This window comes from Tursiops truncatus, chromosome 10, assembly GCF_011762595.2.
Source record: "Tursiops truncatus isolate mTurTru1 chromosome 10, mTurTru1.mat.Y, whole genome shotgun sequence".
Classification (NCBI taxonomy): Eukaryota; Metazoa; Chordata; class Mammalia; order Artiodactyla; family Delphinidae; genus Tursiops; species Tursiops truncatus.
Window position 1 is genome coordinate 31,499,757 of NC_047043.1, and position 13,523 is coordinate 31,513,279.

The following is a 13,523-nucleotide window of genomic DNA, read 5'->3' on the forward strand; positions in this document are numbered from 1 at the left end:
CCTCCTTGCTCTCCCCAGTCCTCTGAGGGAGCACAGACCCCATTCAACACCCAGGGTGAGTGCTGGAGCCATATTCCTGGATCAGAGGTCAGCCTCTACCCCACACAGAGAAGCCAGGCCAGGCCAGTGGCCTGCTGCCTATTCTGACACCCCATGTTTGCCAGAAGAAAATACCATGAGACGTGCTGCAGACCCTCCCCCTGGCATTTATGATGCAACCACCATCCGGCCCCTCCCTGCCCGTCCTGCCTTGTCCTGCAGTCCTCCCACACGAGAAGGTGCCATGGCAGTCTGACCGGGTCCACCCAGGGCCCCCAGCATGCCCGCCCCTGTGCCCACTTTAGGGTCCCTGCTGCCCAGGCTCCTTTTCTCCCCATCACTGTCTGAGCGTCCTGGTCCTCAGGGCTCACCCCCCGCATGGAGCCTGCCCTGACCACAGGACATCCCCTGCTGGCCTCACCCTCTTTCAGCAGCTCCTTCGCTGACTTCCAGGAGCCCTCTCCCCAGGTGTTCCACGCTCTGACCCCTTCAGCTCACTCGTTCTCAAGGGCTCCCTTTCCTTTCTCCTCCCCCCTCCCAGCTCTGCCTTCACCCTTGGCTCTCCCCACCATCTCGGGTGTCCTCTTGGGTGACATCATCCACTCCTGTGGACTACAAGACCCCCCAGTCCGTATCTCCCGGCGAGATCTCTCTGCTGAGCACTGATGCCTCCACAGTGGACATCACACAGGTACCACGAGGTCATTGCATCCAAAGCTGAGGTGATATTCCTTTTAAAGCCACTCAGTGACGGCACCGCCACCCACCCGGAACACCGGGCGTCTGGAGAGCCCCTCTGCTCCGTCACAGCTCCCTCAGTCCTCACCCAACACCTCTCGGCTGCATCCACCTTGCCCCAAATCCAAAGTCCCCGCCCTGGTCCAAGCCACCAGGACACTCTCCCACTGGCGCCTGCCACGTGGCCTTCCTGCTGAGAGTTTTGTGCCCCTTCAGTCCATTTTCCACACAGCAGCCAGAGGGATCCTTCAAAAGTACCCATGTCATCATGTCGCACCCCCGTTTAAAAGCCTGCGGTGGCTCACCAAGCCTTCAGCATCCAGCCCCAACCCCAAGGCCCTCCCAGACGGGGCACCAGGACCCACCTCGCAGCCTCATGTGCTGCGAAGTGCAAGCAGAGCAGTGCTTTCTGATGGCCACCTCCGGGCCTTTGCACACCCTGTCGCCTTGGCCTGGGAGGTCCTTCTCCTGCTATGTCACCTGGCTGACACCACCCAGAATGCAAGACTCAACTCAGACCCGGGAGGTACTTCCTCTGGGAAGCCTTGCTGCCCCCATAAGCTTGGTTTCAGACCCTTAAGCCTGTCTCCCTTCATCAGAGCTGCAACAGTTTGGTGCTAGTCGGCAGCCCCCAGGGAGCACACAGGAGCACTCCCGGCTACGTGCCAGGACTGCGGGCATCGGGCGTGGGGAGTGGGGTGCAAGCCCAACCTTACCTGTCTCTGAGGGCCCGTGGGATCCGACTCTCTCCGTCGAGGGCGGGGTCCGGAGTGCAGGGGCGAGTGGGAAGGGCTGCCGGGCGTGGGGGGCTGTGATGTCTCTGACCGGCCATCGGCCTGGTTCAGCTGGGGTGGCAGGGGCTGAGCCGGCATCAGTCGCAGGTCCTCCTCGGCCAGTGTGTGCATGCCGCGTCCCCGGGGCCGGACGGCGGGCTCCGGCCCTGGCCGCCGACGCTCCTCGCCCTCCTCGGGCAGCGGCCGCAGCTCCTCGGGCTCCTCGTCCGTGGTGCCCGACGTACTAGGCTCAGCCCCCGGGGGGAAGTCCTTCAGCTCTGTCTCCTTGTCAATGATGACCCACTCCTTGCTGTCGAAGTCCTCCTCCTCGGCCAGCGGCACCGAGCGGAAGGCATTGCTCAGGGCCTCCTGTTCCACGGAGGCTGACACGTCCATGCGGCCGCTAGCCTGCCGGTCGGCGTGGCCCGTGTCCACTGACAGCATCTGGGCCGGCTGCGAGGAACAGGCCTGGCGCGAGGGTGAGCCGGGCAGATCCATTCGTGACCTGCAAAGCCACCCAACATGGGGCTCAGTGCCCAGCCTCTCTGGACCCCCAAGGACCCCAAGGAGGTGGCAAGGCGGAAGCTGATGCCTGAGACCCCCTGACCACTGCACTTCTCCCACCCTGGGCCAGGCTCAGCCACGTCCTGGGTTGCCACCCTCCAACCTCAGTCCCTGCAAAGATCTCATTCATTCATTTAGTCATTCATTCAACACACAATTTTTTTTTTCTTCTTCTTTTTTTTTTTTTTTTGCGGTACACGGGCCTCTCACTGTCGTGGCCTCTCCCGTTGTGAAGCACAGTCTCCGGATGCGCAGGCTCAGTGGCCATGGCTCACGGGCCCAGCCGCTCCGCGGCATGTGGGATATTCCCGGACCGGGCACGAACCCGCGTCCCATGCATCGGCAGGCGGACTCTCAACCACTGCACCACCAGGGAAGCCCCAACACGCATTTTTGAATGCCTACTGTGTTCCAGGAATCTAAACAGGCAAAAAGTAAAATCCGGTTCCTGTGCCCAAGGAACACTGCCCTCCAAACCACGCCCCGGAAACTGGATCTTCTGACTTTCCTAAAGGCAATTTGATGTTTGCCCAGCTAGGGCTCCCACCCAATGCGGGCTCTCTCCCGCTGCACCCAGGGCAAACACACCCACCTGGCCCTCGAGTTTGCTGATGGTTTTCTAGCCTCTTTTACCACCACCCTTCAAGCCTACCTGGCTGGTTTCACCACCTCCAGCAAACTCCAGTGACTCCCAGCCCGGGACAAAGTCCGCATGCCTTAGTTTGGCATTCAAGGCCCCTGACGGCCAGCCAAAGGCCCCATTTCCCCCTTCCCCGAGCCAGACCCATCTCAAATTCATTTGCTTTTCCACAAATTGCTCACACCTCTGTGCCTTTACGAATGCCACTCCCCACACACAGCCTGTCCTCCCACGCTTTGCCGTCCACCCCAGCTCGATGTCACCTCCTGCAGGGAGCTGTTCCCTCTTGCATGATGGGGGTTAATTTGCCTTTCCAGCGCTGCCTGTGTCCCCTCTCGTCACAGAGAGGAGCATGTGTATGTTTACGAATCTGCCACCCCAGGAGACTGCGAGTTCTGCCAGGCAGGGGCTGGGTCCCTTCTGACATTTGCTTCTGGGACCTGGATCCTACCTGGGGACATCTCTTCCATCGTTATCTTAACCTGTGCTGTGAATCTCACGTTACTTGCAGAGGTTCTCAACTGGGGAGTACCAGCCCCAAGGTGAGGGTATTCCTGGTTGTAGGATGCTATACAAGGAAGAATTGTCCTCTCCCAGATGCCAGGGTGCCCCCCTGAGAACCACAGAGGCCTCACTCACACTCAGGCTGCGGACAGGGGGCGGACTGCCATCCTCCCCCCTGCATCGAGCCTGTGAGGGGAAGGGTGAGAGATCAAAGCCTCCCGTGGGGCTTTCTCAACATCGTACCCCAGCCTATGTGGGACCTGCCAACTCCAATCTGCACAACATTTTTATCAATTTGTTCATACGGCTTAAAATACAAGCCCCGGAGGGAGGTCACCCAGGTCTTACATTCATACTCCCATGTAAGTGGCTAATGTCACTTCCTTTCCCAAGAGCATGGTTTGTCTAAATAGATGTGAAGGAGAAAGGAAGCCAGAGGAAGACAGGGGCCGAAGACTGTGGGGGGAGCGGGAACTGAAGAAAGCAGGGAGGTGGGACACCCTGATCTCACCAGCTTCATAGGTTCTCCTGCTCCCAAGTGCCCCAGAGCACCCCAAACGCTTTTGCCCTGCCTGAGATCCTGAACCTTCCAGAAAATCTCTCCTCAGCCCTCTCCTCTCCCCAGCATCCCTGAAACAAGGGTTCAGTCTGAACCAAACCAATGTGCTCTTCAGGACTGTCTTTGCTCAGGGCATTTCCCACCTCCCTTCTCCACTCGTATCCCTTCCAAACTGCCCCTCCTGACTCCTCCCTGTTTCCTGAACCCTCTGGGCGATGATGGATGAAAATGTGGTCTTCTGGCCCGGGTAGTTCAACCTGTGAGAGTGTGAGTGTGGTGAGGGTGTGTGTGTATGAGTGTGTGAGTGTGGTGGGTGTGTGAAAATGAGTGTGTGTGCGTGTGAGAGTATGCGTGTGAGTGTGTGTGTGAGTGCGGTGGATGTGTGAAGGTGAGTGTGTGTGAGTGTGTGGACGTGAGTGTGAGAGTGTGCGTGTGAGTGTAGTGTGTGTGTGTGAGTATGAGCGTGGGGGTGTGTGTGGATGTGAGTGTGTGTGTGAGGGCTGTCGGCTCCCTCCGGACAGGGCCTGCGTCTCTTTGTCCTGGGGTCGCCACAGGGATTGGCACAGGACTGCCCTGACTCGGGCATCTCCACACCCCAGAGGGGCACTGTGCCCATCCCAGAGGGGACGTGCAGTTCGGGGCAGAGTCCAGATGGGGGTTCCTGGCTGAAGTGGGGCATGAGGAGGCAGGGACCTCCTACCCCAGGGCTGGGCCCCAGGAAGAGACCTCTTTCCTGGTGCAGAGAAGGCCTCCGCCTTGCTGTGAGGTGAAGCCCCACCCGGAGCCAAGGGAGGTGGGGTCATGTCTCCCACCCGAGGTTGTCCCACCCATCAGATCTAAGGTGAGGACGGGACCCTGGTCCCTAGTGGCCATCAGCCACCCAAGGTCAACCAGCCACCCTCTCATCCCCCATCCTAAAGGCTCACCTTAAGTCTAAACTCTCCAACACTGCCACCCACCAACCAGGTCCCTCCTTGACATTCAGATCCCCGAGGCCTGACCCCCAAAACTTGGTCTGTCTTCTCCTCAGGCTCTCCCGAACCCTTCTCCAGGCCCCTCCCCCAGAGCTGAAGGGGGAGGGGCCTGGAGAAGGCCCCAGCTGCTCTGAGGCATCTGTGATTAGTCCCCAGGGAAAGAGGTTCTGGAAGCACGCCCACCTACATCTCAGCTCTCACCTCCTCCTACACCTTCCTCCAGCCCCACGCCCCTCCGTGGTCTGAGCTGGGCCCTCTGCATCCCCCACCCCCTCTCCAGGCTGGTCACTGACTCTAACTGAGTCTGACCCCAGGCCCAAGTAGAACCCTCTTAACGCTTCCAAGGTCCCCCCACCTCTGCCTGGAATCTGAACTTTCCTCCAGACCAGGCGTGTGAAGGTGGAGGGGACCAGGGGCCCCTGACCATCCCCCTGGCTCCAGACCCACCTCCTCTCATGCAGTTCCACCCGCCCATCCGCCGTGGACAGCCTCTCCGACTCAGGGCTGTTGACCCTCCGGTAGTGCAGAGAACGGACTGGGGTTGTCGGTGAGTCTGGGGGGACACGCACCGGGGAGCCGGGGAGCCCCGCAACTCGGCTGTGCTCCTCCTCCACCACACAGGGGGTCTGCAGGGCAGGGGAGCTCCATGAGTGGGGCTGACAGGGCAGATGTGGGCAGGTGGTTTTCTGGGGTGAAGGAGAGAGAGGGAGGTCCGAGCACTGGGATGCCGGTGATCCTGGGATGGGGCCGGGCCAGGGAGGCAGGGCGAGCAGGCAGGCGGCTGGGGAGAGGGGCCCACGGGTGGGGAGCAAGGTGGGAGGGGGAAGGCCACCCGCGTCCCCCTCCGCAGCTGCAGTTACTTTGCCAATGTTGATCCGGAGTTTGTTCCGGTTGACATCTGTCTCCTCCCAGACTTCAGCCTCAGGACCCCCGGGGTGGGGGGCGAGGTGGGGGCTGGAGCCCGGCCCCTCGGGGGGCCGCCCCGGCAGGATCGGAGGTGCGTTCTCCTGGTCACTCAGGTGTTCGCCCTGCAGCACATCCTCAGTGTTTTCCCGGAGCAGGTCGCCGGGCACCGGCGTCACGTTGACCACCCTGTGGAGGCCAGGAGGGGGCCGTGGGCAAGGCTGGCAGGGGTGCCCTCTCCTCTTGCACAGGCCCCGGAGACCACCCGCCACCCATGAGAGTGGGCACAGGCAAGGTCTGGCAGAGTCGGGGCGTCCGTAGGCCCATCTCCATCCCTGGCTTGCAAACCCTCTGGGACCAGACCACCGTCAGGTGGCTCAGGTGGTCAGAGGGCTGGAGGGCAATTACGGCCCCACCTGGCTCGGTTTATTTAGGAGATCTCGATGCTCTCCGGCCCTGCCAGCTCCCCACTACATTTCGCTGGCTGGCTTCCTTGAGACTAGGAAATGGGTCTAAAGAAAGAATCACTTTGGAGTTCCTGGACCAATATCTTTACAGACCCGGCACCTCACGTGCTGGCAAGTCCTGTGGAGTCTCCGCAGTGTGTCCCCTGGCTCACCCCTAGGGCTGGGTGGGGAGCCCTTCTCACTCGGGCCCCTCCCTGGGCCACTCTATCTTTGTGCTTTTCAGTTAGATCTGAAATCGCTGACCCATCGATTACAAACATCCCAGACTCAACTAAGAGTGCCTGGAGGGCAGGGGCTGCACATCTCTTCTCTGAGCCCCCACAGGGCCTGGTGCCAGGGCTCAAGACCTGTTCCCTGAATGGATGCGTGTGACCACCAAGAAACAGACAGACTGTGGCGCTGGGGGAATCTCACTCAGGGCTCCCTGCTCCCCAGTAAGGTCCAGAACTCCAAATAAGGATGCCCCCTCCATCTCCAGATTGAAGGGAGAGATGTGGCAGAGCTCCCTGGGATTCAAGAACCCTGCTTCTGAGCACCAAGAACAGGAGAGACAGCCAGGTGTGTCCAGGTAGGAAGAGGAGGAGAGGACTGGCTTCTCAGGTGACACCTCGGGGCAGGGGTCATCTGCCCCCCGTCGCCCCTCCCAAGACTCACCCAAACATGGCTGCCGTCTGCCGGGTGTTCTGCTGGGGCGGGGTGGAGGTGCTCGTGGACAGGAGGGCGTCATTGCCCGCCTTCTCCCAGTCAAAGGCCTCGTTCTCCGCGATGCCCCGCTCCTTCATGCTGTTCTCAAACACTGACATGATCAACTGCAGGGATGGGGGTGGCGGGAGGACAGAGAGGTGACCCAGGGGCTAGCCAGGAGGAGGGGGCAGTTGCTGGGATTGCAGGGGGAAGAGAGGGGCCTTCCAGGACAGGGATGGGCCACGAGGGGGCATTGAAAGAAGGGCACATTGATTTTAAATGACAACATGCACAAAGTATGCAAATCAGCATGCAAATTATCATCTTGACTTAAGCTCCACTGGCTGGACACAAGCCCTTGGAGATCTGTCCCCTGATTTCCAGCCCCAGCCTCCTCTGCCAACTCCACATCTCAGCAGAAGCAGCAGGAGTAGTTTCCCAAACCCACCACATGGGGTCATGCCTCTGCACAGGCTGCTTCCTCTGCCTGCAGTGCCTTTCCCACTGTCTTCTCCACTCTGAAGCCTTCCCTGAATACCCCGCCCACACGATTGGGCACAGAGCAGCGGTTTGAATTGTTCACAGGCCTATCTGCCACCTCTACATTTCTAGCAGCCAGCCCAGGGCCCAGCACAGGGTGTGCTCGAAGCTGTGTGGTCTGGGGCAACCCATGAGGCTGAGCTAGGCCTGGGGGGCTTGGCCTCCCACTGCCCGAGTAAGGGACCTCTGCCAACAACTGGGTCCCTGGGTTCAGGAGGTGGCGGCCCCACAGACCTTTCCACTTCTGACTTAGGTCTCTCCAGAGGGTTGTCTCTGCTAGCAGGACCCCCTTCACTGCGAGCCCACTGTGTGCCTGACACTATCTGTGCTCCCTGCGGTGTGTAGCCGTGCCTCGCACATAGTGGATCCTAGGCAGAACATTCTCTGATCAGCGGGTCCCATAGGGGTGTAGTGATGGCGCCTTGGAAAGAGCACTGGACTTGGAGTCAGATGTGCCTGAGGCCTGCCCTGCTCCTAACCAGGCTGTCAGGCCTCAGTTTCCTCATCTATGAGATGGGGATAATCATCCCACTTGGCCTCCTGCAGAGTTTCAGTGTAAAGTCCTTGAAAGCACTTGGCTTCATTAATTGTTAAGTGCTGGAGTGATAACATAAAGAACACGCAATATCACCAAAGGCTTGTTTTAAAGCTTAAATGAGTTAATGCAGGAAAAGTACTGAGAACAGGGTGAGCTCTTGATAAATCTTAGCTGTGACTACTGTTTACAAGAGCACACAACAGTTTCTTTCGTGTGGTTGGAAGACCGGGGGAGGTGCTCAGGGCCAAGCCGGCAGGGGCGCAGGGCCTCAGCAGGATGGGTGGCGCTGGAGACAGTCACCCATAGAGAGGCGTCGGGGGCGCAGGAGCAGGCAGGCAGGCTCCCACCTGGTAATCGGGCTTGGTGAAATAGTCGAGGCTGGCGATGTGGTCCAGGAAAAGGTGGAACTCGGAGGGCATGTGCTTCAGCAGCATCCGGTGCTCGTACTTCTCCTTGATCATCCCTACCTGCTCCTGGAGACAAGAGGGCACTGGGAGATGCAGCCCCAGCTGCCCCACACGCCCTCCCTGCCCTCAGACCCAGCTGTACCGCCCTCACCTTGTCCTTGATCTTCCTCCAAGGCAGCTGACCCACTGCAAACTCCACAAGCATGTAGAAGAGGGACCACAGGTCATCGTGGCGGCCCATCTCCTGGGGGTGGGAGCAGGGAGGGGGTCACCCATGGCTCTCAGGTCCTTCCCTGGGAGTGGAGGCTGACCCTTCACTGAGGGACACCAGTCAGGGTGCCTATGGGCAGAGCTGGGGTCTCCCTGAAGTCACGGCTCCATTCCTGACCCGCCAACACACAGAATCCCACAGTCAAAAGTTCCGTGTGTGCTTTCTCATCCACAGAGATTTGTGATGGGACAGAGAGGAGGGGATCCCCAATACAAGGAAGAAGGTGACGTCAAGGGGAGACGCCCGCCGAGCCCTCTTCCAATCAGGGTCTCTGGAGGGGCATCTTCCAGCCCCTGCCCTGCACTCCTCTCCCCACCTCCCATCACAGCTGCCTGCCCTGCTCTCTTCCTCAGCAGCATATTCTGCCCCTGACCTCTGCCCTTACTGTTCCCACATCCCTCAGTCCCGCCCTGCCACTCACCCGGTTCTTGTGAGCATTGACCGAGGCATAGCGAACAGTCCCGCGAAACCCGGCCACATTCCGAGGCTGCAGAGGGGAGGACACCACCAGGAACGTCATCCACTGCCCCTGACCTCGGCCACATCTCAACCCTGCTTACCAAGCCTAATTCTGCCTACTTTAGCCCTGACCGCCTCCTCCCGCATCACCCCCCCACCCGCCACGGCACTCCCGAGTCGGCCTGGTCAGGAGCAACCTGACACACCAAGCCCAGTCCTAAACCCGTCTCCCGACCCTGCTCATTGCCCCTGCGTCTGCCCTTGACCAGGCAGACCACAGGGTGTGGAAGTGGCATCCACCCAGGCCAAGGGGGAGAGGGGGACAGGCCGCGTGTGGACCCAGCACTGAGTGACACCGAACACAAGGCCAGGCCTGTCTAGGCAGCTGCAGGGAAAACTGGTGAAGGGTCCCCAGATCAGGGCGTGGGGCGAGGATGCCAGGATTCCCGTGAGCGGCGGTACTCACGGGCCGAACGTCCCCCGTGGTGTTGGTGTACTGCCGGGCCAGCCCAAAATCCAACATGTAGCACTTTCTGTAGGTGGAGGGCAGCCTGCCCATGGCAAAGTTTGACTGGGGGAAGACAGTAGCTGTGAACCTTGGGGCTCCAGGCCCACCTCAGGGGACACCAAGAAACAGCTCTGGTGAGGGGCCTTCCACCCCACATACACTCACGTGAGGGTAAAACATCAATATGTACAGCAGGTCACGGACCTTATCTGAGGGGCAGGTGTGATTATGCTCATTTTAGATGGGAGGAAACTGAGAGCAAACTGCAGGCTTCTCCGAGATCACACAGCAAGAGGCAACCCAGCCAAGGTCGCCTGGCTCCGAATCCTTGGAACTCCCAGCAGGGCTGGGTGGCTTAGTGTAACTGTCCTGCTCTGAGGCATCAGGAGACCAGCATTGTTCTTGCTGTGTGACCTTGGGCCATTCAACCAACCTTTCTGGGCCTCAGTTTTCACCACTTTAAATTGGGTCCAAGCACCAAGATCCAAGATGTTACAAAATCAGCTACTTGGAATCTCTTACCAAGCCCCAGCCCCTCGTCGCCCTTCCTTCTTCAATCCCTCCATCCTTCCCCAACCCCTTCACCGTTCCAGGTTCAAGGACTATTCAGGTCAGGGGTGAGAAAAAGGAAGAGAAGAGAAAAGAGGGGAGGACACTGGCACGCCCAAGGGGCAGGCAGGGGTGTTCCTGAGAGGCAGGGGAGAGGAAGAGTTGGAACTTGGGATGGAGAGCAGGAGGAGGGGATGGGTAGAAGAGGCTGTCCCCACCCAACCACTGCCCTGGAGAAGAAACCAGGGGACCCAGGGAAGGAGAGGAGGCGGAGTGTGTGCTTCAGAGGAGGGGGCAGCCCTCACCGGCTTGATGTCGCGGTGCAGGAAGCCCACGGAGTGGATGGCCTCGATGGACTCCAGGATCTGCTTGCCCAGCCGCAGAGTGGTGCTCAGCGTGAAGGTGCCTCGAGGCTGGCTGCGTCGCAGGTCAGCCAGGTTCCGGCCCTGGGGTGGGGGTGGGGGTGGGGACAGGCCCAGCTCAGCTGCCATCCGACCACCACCGCCATGACACTCTGCCCAGCCTCGCCCCAAAGGCTTGCGCCCACTCCCCATTCCTCCCAGGGCCACAGTCTCCATCCACCCCAGGAGCTACCACCAGAGCTCCTGGGGGAGAGTGAAGGGAGGATGGGCCACGGGGACTCACCTGGAGCTGCATCACTACATAGTTAAACTTCTCGTTGCGGCCACAGCCAATGAACCTGCACACGTGGTCTTTCCCTGAGGGATACAGACAGGGGTCTCCCAACTCCTACTCCTTCTTCCTCACTCCCAGCCCTAAGGTGGGCTTCCCGTGCACTCTTGATTCCTGGTTCCCCCAGCCCTGGCCCCATGGCCACTTCTCCCACCTCCCCCTGCCCTTAGGCCCATCATCACTCTTGGACTCTGTTCCCACATCCCCTCGCCCATCACCTCTCAGCCCCTGGCTCCATCACCTCTTCCCTCCCATCTTGCCCTGGACCCGCACCTTGCAGCTTTTTGAGCACAGCCACCTCCATCTTGAGGACCTGCTTGGGCTGCTGGGCCGACTCCACCTTCAGGGCCACGTTCTCCCTGGTCAGCAGGTCCATGGCCTCGTAGATCTCACCAAAGCCCCCGCCCCCGATCTTTTTGAGCTACAGAGATGGGTGAAAGGGGAATAGGGGACACAGGGATCAGGCTGAACAGCTTCTCACCCCACCCATTACTGGGTCACTTCCTTCACTGATGGGGGCAGGGGCTGTCCTTGAAGGGGAGGACCCCGTGGCTCCCTTCTTCACCCCGCCCACCCATGCTCCCACCTCCTCTCCTAGTGCTGGAGACAGAGAGCTCAGCCCATGGGTGTACAACTATCCACAGACACAGACACAGACACACACACACACACACGCACACACACACGCACACGCATGGGGCTAGATGTCAGAGTGGGCAGTGGGAAAGTTATGAGACCTGAGACTCCACAGAGACAAGGAGACGAGCCGATGCAGGATTCTGAAGAGATAATGGGCCACCGTGAGCCTTTTAAGGACAGTAAATATCACGCTCCCCCCCTCCCCCACCTAGACTGAGCCGCCTCCGTCCGGAAGCCAAACTAATTTCAAGAACCTTGCAGCTTCAGGTGGGTCCCTCCCCCAGGGAGGCCAGCCCTTCCTGGGGTTGGCAGTCTCCTGAAAGATGCCACCAGGGGCAGAGAGCATTTAGAGGGAAGTGTTCGGGGGAGGGGACTCAGCAAAGGGTGTTCTCTGCCCAGGTCCCCTGCTGAAGCTCACGTCACTCCCGAGGCCCCAGGTCAGACGCCCCAAACCAGGGTGAGCCTCCTGTCCAGGGGAACATGGTGGGGATGGAGGTTTGAAGAGACTCTGTGTGTTCTCAGGGAGCATTGCAGTGGAGCTCTGATGTTCTGGGCAGGCAGTGAGAAAAGGCAGAGGGGAGAACGGTGACAGAGGCGGAATTGGCCAGGGGAGATGAGCAAAGCTGAGTTACGGGGCGGGATTAAGTCAGGGGCCCAGGGGTCTTGGAGAGTGAGGGTGCTGCTGGCAATGATGGGGGGACAGGGGAGAAGGTGCTGAGTTCTAAGTTGGGACTCATTTGGCTTAAGAAAGATGTACACCTCTTTCCGCCCTCTTTCCGTGTCGTCATAATGGTGCACACAAAGGTCCCGGCTGATGCTCTCAACAGCATCAACAAAAGTGAGGCAAAAGCCAGGTTCTTATTAGGCTTTGCTGCTCCAAAGTCACCGTCCAGTTTCTCACTGGGATGCTGAAGCATGGTTACACTGGCGAGTTTGAAATCACTGATGCTCACAGAGCTGGGAAAATTACTGTGAACCTCACAGGCAGGCTAAACAAGTGTAGAGTGACCAGCCCCGGATTTGATGTGCAGCTCAAAGAGCTAGAAAAATGGCAGAATAATCTGCTTCCGTCCCGTCAGTGTGGTTTCATTGTACTGATAACCTCAGCTGGCATCATGAACCGTGAGGAAGCAAGATGAAAAAACACAGGAGGGAAAATCCCGGAGTTCTTTTTCTAGGGATGTAACACATCTGTGCAAAGAAAATGCCTCAACAGAAAAAAAAAAAAAAGCTAAACAGTTCAATTCTCCCCTCCCAGGGAGCCCCCCCACCCATGGGTGGCCTGACCTCTTCCAGAGTCCTCACTTGTGCCCTGTTGGCTTGTAACGTGCCAGCCGCAGCTGATTGGATGGAGGCTGCTCTGAGCATCTCTAAACTCCTGACTCTAAGCCTCCTGCATCTGAGCCCGCCCCTTGGCAGTTATTCAGCACGCGGATGCCCAATAAATGTTTAATGGTGGTTGAAACATGGGAATGGTGAGAGATAGGGGGCAGGGCAGAGCTGAGGACTGCGAGTTCCCAGCAGGTTACAGTTGTAAACACTCTAGAAAAAGAGAGAAGGATGAAGGGAAGATTTGGAAGACAAGTGGAAGGCTGGTTGGGTTCTTGTGCCCAGGAAAGAGGAGGGAGGAAGAACAGTGATAAACCGGGGTCCCTCTCTACTTGAGATGAAAGTTAAGGTCAGACTTCTAGCAGAATTTCAGAACAGGAGGAGACAGATGCAAACTCAAGGGAAGCAATGGCATGTCTTCCTCTGGGAACGTGAAACTCAGGGGAGATTCTAGTATCTTCTAGATTCCTTTACGGTTTTCTTTGTGGGAACGTGGAGGAAACACCTCGTTTTCTGTGCTCCAGACTCACAGACATCATCTCAGCTCATCTCCAGAGGCTCCCAGCAACACAGGTAAGGAAGGTCACAGGAGTTGTCATTTTGCACAAAAGGAAAACTTAGGCACAGAGAGTTAAGTACCTTGCCCCAGTTCACACTGCTAGTAAGTTGCAAAGCCGGGTTTCACTTAAACCCAGGGAATCTGATGCAGAACCCACAGTCTTAACTGAAATAATAGGAACCATTG

At 58.7% G+C, this 13,523-nt stretch overlaps 1 protein-coding gene and 1 pseudogene across 1 annotated transcript in view; one reads left to right on the forward strand and one right to left on the reverse strand.

Annotated features, from left to right (window-relative positions):
* The window catches only part of TTBK1 (tau tubulin kinase 1), a 35,917-nt gene that overhangs the window by 19,672 nt on the left and 2,722 nt on the right, over positions 1-13,523 (reverse strand). The window contains exons 2-12 of the mRNA XM_033863682.2: positions 11,084-11,231; positions 10,763-10,836; positions 10,423-10,563; positions 9,527-9,631; positions 9,023-9,088; positions 8,482-8,574; positions 8,271-8,396; positions 6,816-6,970; positions 5,652-5,883; positions 5,239-5,417; positions 1,494-2,055 (exon numbers count right to left, since the gene is read on the reverse strand). Coding sequence (XP_033719573.1) covers positions 1,494-2,055; positions 5,239-5,417; positions 5,652-5,883; positions 6,816-6,970; positions 8,271-8,396; positions 8,482-8,574; positions 9,023-9,088; positions 9,527-9,631; positions 10,423-10,563; positions 10,763-10,836; positions 11,084-11,231 — 1,881 coding nt within the window. The remainder of the gene's footprint in view (positions 1-1,493; positions 2,056-5,238; positions 5,418-5,651; positions 5,884-6,815; positions 6,971-8,270; positions 8,397-8,481; positions 8,575-9,022; positions 9,089-9,526; positions 9,632-10,422; positions 10,564-10,762; positions 10,837-11,083; positions 11,232-13,523) is intronic.
* LOC117313744 (small ribosomal subunit protein uS8-like) lies at positions 12,239-12,627 on the forward strand (annotated as a pseudogene).